Below are 6,355 nucleotides of genomic sequence, written 5' to 3'. Positions count from 1 at the left end.
GTCATTTGTCATTTTTTCAGATATCGTTATAATTCAGGGGTGTATTTTACAATTCATGAAACTTAAATCTAACAGGGTGTCAACCTGAACATCCCGCCCCCCTTGCAGGAATGCAACATAGGGGCAAGCAGGAGCTAGGGGACAATAAAAAAACGAGAATTCAATTTACAATTCAATGGACATACAAATACAAAAAACATAAATAAATAAATTCAATGGGACCCAGAATGGACGTGAATCACAATCGTAGCAGGTCCACTGCCGGTGTTGGGGCTAACAGTGGAAGTGTTGACCGGATTGTGACCACAGGTGCATCGTCCGCCGGCGGCTCGAGGTTGATGCGATTCCGGATTCGTCGACATACTATTGGCTGCATTGGTGTTGCTACGAGCATCTAGCGAGCGCCTTTGGTGGGTGTCTCGTCGTGGAGTTTTCTTCCTAGGTTTAGCTTTTTCCGTGGCCTTCCTAGAATTCTGGGGTCGGCTAGCGACGGCACTGGTGGGATTTTCACGCTTCCCAACAAACCTCGGGTGGAGCATCGTATGGTGCTCACCACAGCATTCCATACATCTTTCACGGCTCTTGCAATTCAAGCGTTTATGGGACTCCGCCAAGCAGTTGAAGCAAAAGCCGAGCTTCATCACTGTTCTCCGACGTTTTGCCGAATCCATCGCACGAAAACGAGGACAGAGACGAAGTACGTGAGGCTGCAAACATATCTTACACCGCACCTCACTACCCTTCTTCGTGCGTTGGGTGACGTCTTTATCTGCCTCAGGGCGTTCATTTGTGAGACGACGTGATGGGCCAGACATGTCTGGAAATACGAAAAATGGGGACAGCACACACACAAAGAAAATAAAATGTTATTAATTTTGTCCATCAAGAGGTAGTAGTACGAGTTTGACAACGGGCCTTGTAATAGTACAATTTCCAACCCTGATGTCAACAACTCGCACTTTGTTGTCGGGGCCTAAGTAGATCTTTTCGATTCTACCTACTTTCCACTCTGGTGGAGGCAAATTATCTTTCCTGATTACTACCAGGTCACCAACGGCAAAATCTCTTTGAGGAAATTTCCACTTATTTCGCTTATGGAGTTCAACGAGATATTCCTCTTTCCACCTTTTGGCGAAAGAGTGAGAAAGGACCTTAAGTTTCTGCCATCTATTCACATAACTTAACGACTCAATTGCCGTGTCGGGCTCCGGTGGGGAGAGAAGGGCAGAACCTATAAGGAAGTGTCCTGGGGTCAAAGGAGCCAAATCGTTTGGATTATCGCTCATAGGACTAAGGGGCCTAGAATTAAGGCATGCCTCGATTCTAGCTAGCATTGTGCTGAACTCTTCAAAAGTAATCTTCTGAGCGTGAGACACTTTCTTAAGATGAGTCTTGAAACTCTTAACTCCTGCCTCCCAAAGACCACCCATATGTGGCGCACCAGGGGGAATAAATTTCCATTCTAATAATTGGAAGGCGTTAAGCGAAATAAGATTTTGCTTCACTTCAGCGAGAAATCGGGCTTGGTCTCTACCAAGAACATTAGAAGCTCCTACAAAAGATGTCCCATTATCCGAAAACATCTTAGAAGGGCAGCCTCTTCGGGAGAAAAATCGGGTGAATGCAGCAATAAAACAATCAGTCGACATGTCATTTGTCGCTTCCAAATGAATTGCCTTAGTCGCAAAGCAGACAAACACAAGCACATATCCCTTAGTGATACGGCAACCTCTACCAATGTAGGTCTTTATATCAAAGGGGCCTGCAAAGTCGACTCCAGTGCATGTAAACGGGCGAGACAGTGTAGTTCTCTCAGGGGGAAGAGCGGCCATAATTTGGTCTACAGTTTTCTTCCGAAACAATACGCATGCACGGCAATTATGGATGATTGTCCTTACGAGATTCTTCAATCTGGGTACCCAAAATTCCAATCTCATTAATCTCAACATTAATGCATTTTCACCATGCACCGTATTCTTGTGAATGTACTCCAGGTACAATCTGGTAAACCGGGCATCATAGGGTAGAATTTTGGGGAATCTCTCGTCATAGGTGAGAGTAGGGGAACGCGCAAGTCTACCATTCATCCGCATAAATCCATCAGAATCTATAAACGGATTGAAATTCAATAAAGGGCTCTTTCGAGATAACTGCGCATTGTTCTCCAGCGCCACATATTCAGGAAAATGTCGACGCTGGCAGAGGACAACAAGACGACCTTTCACAAAGTTGATCTCACCCTGTTCCAAGTCGAAGGATGAATGCGTCTGTGTCGATTTAAACCTCGGGTGTATTCGATGAAAGAATCTGAATACATATGACAAAACTCTTAGGGCTCTGGATAAATCAGAGAAACGGGCCAAAATATCCTCAGGAGGGGATAATTGGTTCAAATTGACTTGAATCGGTTTAGTCTCAAGATTCGTCATGATTCTAAACGTAGATTTTGGCCATTCGGAGCGAGGGCGACATAACCAAGCGGGACCTTTCCACCAAAGGTTATTTGTTAGAAGATCGCGCGCTGAAGAACCTCTCGAGGCTATATCAGCGGGGTTATCGTGTGACAGAACATGATGCCAATTACTAGTACCGATTTTCGTAGAGATGTTAGCTATTCGATTCGCAACAAACGTAGGCCAGTGGCACGGGGGCTTCTGAAGCCACGACAAAACTATCGTCGAATCAGTCCAATAGAATGCCTCAATTTCTGGGAGACTCAGCTCGGAGCGAATAGTCTCAACCATATCAGCCAATAGAGTTGCACCGCAGAGCTCTAAACGGGGCAAGGATTCAACCTTGATTGGCGCTACCTTAGTTCGTGCTGCGAGCAGATGCGTGACATAATCACCAGGGGCGTTTTTAATTCGGACGTATAGTGAAGCCGCATATGCTTTCTCAGAAGCATCACAAAATGCATGAAGCTGAACTTCATGGTCTGGGCTGAAACCAACCCATCGGGGGATCTCTATCCGTTCGATTTCACTATAATCGTCCAAAAACGCAAACCATCTATTCAGAGTCATGGGTTTCAAACATTCGTCCCAATCTGTTTTGTCCTTCCAAATTTGTTGCATTATAATCTTAGCAACTATTATCTTAGGGGCCAGCCAACCTGCTGGATCGAACAATTTAGCTATCTCAGACAAAACAGCTCGTTTGGTGACGGAAGATCTAGTAGGGGCTGAAACCAACTTGAAAAAGAAAACATCTTTTCCAGCGTTCCAACGTAAACCCAGAGTCTTGGCGGTACTTTCATTGGAAATATTCAAAAAGTCATTATCCAATAAATATTCGGGGGGTAAATCTAACAAAAGACCCTGCACATTAGAAGTCCATTTTCTTAGATTAAACCCAGCAGAACCTAGAACTTCCATAAGTTCATCACGGCTCTTCATGGCATCATCTAAACTGTGAGCTCCTGCCAAAATGTCATCGACATACATCTGCGAACGTATTATCTCCGCAGCAGTCGGGAACTCACCCTTGACGTCATCAGCAAGTCTAAGTAGGGTCCGAATAGCAAGATATGGGGCACAGTTCACACCAAATGTGACCGTGTTCAATTCGAAATCTTGGATTATATCATCAGGGGCTAGACGGAAAACAATTCGCTGATATGACGCCTGATCGGGATGAATCAGAATTTGCCTATACATCTTCTCGATGTCGGCATTGAAGACAAATCTAAATAATCTCCATCGGAGAATCAAAACAATTAGATTTGCTTGTAGAACGGGTCCAGTATACAATACGTTATTAAGACTAACGCCATTAGAAGTGACACTGGAAGCATTAAACACCACACGTAATTTAGTGGTGGCGCTGTCAGGCTTGAAAACAGCGTGATGGGGTAAATAATACACAGTATTAGAAGAATTTACCTTATTCTCATCAACCATGGTCATATGTCCCAAATCAGCGTACTCTTGTAGTACCCTGTCATACTGAATCTTCAGCCCGGGATTTCTCATTAACCGCGACTCATTTCGCTTAAATTGAGAAATGGCAATATTCCGGGACAAACCAAGTTGCAAATCTTTGGGGTATTCACGCTTAAAAGGCAGTGAAACAACATATCGACCATTATCATTACGATAAGTCGTTCGTAGGTATAATTCCTCACACCATCTATCCTCTTCTGACATAGTGCATACTTTCGGTACATCTTCGATTTCCCAAAACCTAGCAAGTTGATCATTCAACTCTATGTGGCTGTAAAATGATACCACCGACTGTAGGGGCTTGGTTTGGGAGACTTTGCCAGTCACGATCCAACCGAAAACTGATTTCTGGGCAATAAGATCACCATTAGGGTGCTTATGAACATCAGTATGCATTATCCGAGAATATATATCACCACCCAGTAAAAGGTCCATATGAGAACACTTTAGATCACACATCGTGACTTCGGGCAGATCTACATCTAGTAGCTGTGACAATGAATAAGTAGGCAAACGACCAGTTAACTTGTCAACCACATACGCATCTGTCGACAACTCAAAAGTTGGGTCAATAGGGGAGCACAAAGAGATCCTACAAACATTAGTAGACTTCGCCGATATCGTGCCGTTTAGGCCAACAATATTCGCAGAAGTAACTGGGAATATCGGCAAAGCAAGTTTCTTTTGCAACTTTCGGGAAATAAAAGTTGCTTGCGAGGCAGGATCGATCAATGCTCTAGCAGAACACTTCACGCCATGACAACACAAATCTACCACAGTAGTTCCCAAAAGAACTGTAGAAAACTGTGATGTTTCCATAGCAGTTGCAAAAGTTTGCAACGAACGGGCAGCCTCTGATGTAGAAGGAACATCGTCAGAAGCTGATCGGGCTGGATTTCCCATATCGCGGGTCATTCCAGGTCGTGAGCTCGAATCTCGACTTACTTGTGCTGAGGATTCCCTTCTATGCAAGTGAGAATGATGTTTTTGTTTGCAGAAGAAACATATATTTGAGCTCTTACAATTGCTAAAAGTGTGCGACGAAGCTAGACAATTTGTGCAACATTTGAGTCGCTTGACGGTTTCCAATCGATTGTTAACCGACATTTGAAGAAATTCTTCGCATAATCGTAGGGGATGCGATTCGGAACAAAGAGGACATTTCTGCTGAGGATTAGATGGTATAGTAGTAGAGAAGCTCTTAAAACTTCTATTACCATTATTATTAGTAATTGACTTTCTCTTTGGGCTAGTAGGTTTCCTTACATAACTCGGACCAGAAGACGTCGAAATATTATGGGCGCCTTTAATGTCAAAGACGGACTCAAGGGTCTGATACCGAGCAGTCAAGAACTTATCCATTGTTTCCCATTTAGGTAGGTCAGAACTTGACCCTTGAGATTGCTCCCAATGTCCTAGGGTAACTTCAGGAAGACGGGTGGAACATATGAAAACAAATATAACGTCCCAATTCTTCGTATCAATGCCCAAAAGAGACAAATTAGTTATGCAATCGCTCATAGTACGCTGCAATTGCTTAATAGAGGGGCCAGATTCCTTTAAAACGGGTGCAAGATTGAATAAAATCTTGAGTTGGGCGTTTACAAGAACCCTTTTGTTCTCATAACGATCGACTAAATTTTGCCAAGCCATCTGAAAACCCTCATTAGTAATCGGACATGTTTTGATTATATCGCGGGCTTCACCTTCCGTCTTTTGCATCAGATAATACATTTTCTGAATATTACTGATATGTTCATTATCTTTATATAGGGCAGAGAACATGTCTCTGAACGTAGGCCAAGATTTATAATCACCAGAAAAAATCTCAGTATCACAAGGGGGAAGGTGAATTGGAAGGGATGAACTAGAAGACTTCTTCTTCGCATTGAGCTTTTCAATTAAAGACTCAATAAGGGCTAGTCCACGCACATACGTCTTATATGTTGCGATATATTTTGCCTTAACTTTGGCAATATCATCACTAGAACCCATAGTGTCACACAATTCCTCATAAATTTCACGGAAATTCTCCCAAAGTCGAATAATTTCCTGTTTATGAATGTTGAGGCTGTGGACGGTGTGATCATCCTCCTTGAGCGAAGTCACGAACATATCCAAATCAATTAAGCGGTCTGCGCTTTTAATCAAATTCTTGATATCAGACATTATTATTTTCAATAAAATTCAAATTTCGAGTAAAAAGTTTAATTTGGTATGAAAACGGGGTTGCAGAACTCAATTCCAACAACAAACGTAAATAGGGTTCAAAAAATTAAAAAAAGTTATGATTTTTTTTTTATTATTGGCAATAAACAAATATTTAATGCCTTTGAATATTTTTCGTAAATTAAAAAATATTTCAATTTTGGTCTTACCAACACCACTGTGCAACAAAACTACGTATTAGTATA

The 6,355-nt window shown here is 42.5% G+C and overlaps 1 protein-coding gene across 1 annotated transcript; it reads right to left on the bottom strand.

Annotated features, from left to right (window-relative positions):
• Window positions 1-869: 869 nt before the first annotated feature.
• On the bottom strand, window positions 870-6,110 carry LOC142242487 (uncharacterized). Its single transcript, XM_075314054.1, has one exon. It carries the CDS (start codon window positions 6,108-6,110, stop codon window positions 870-872), a length of 5,241 nt encoding a protein of 1,746 aa, XP_075170169.1.
• Window positions 6,111-6,355: the final 245 nt, after the last annotated feature.

The sequence above is a fragment of the Haematobia irritans genome, unplaced genomic scaffold, assembly GCF_050003625.1.
Source record: "Haematobia irritans isolate KBUSLIRL unplaced genomic scaffold, ASM5000362v1 scaffold_20, whole genome shotgun sequence".
NCBI lineage: Eukaryota > Metazoa > Arthropoda > Insecta > Diptera > Muscidae > Haematobia > Haematobia irritans.
This window is presented reverse-complemented; position numbering and strand designations above follow the sequence as displayed.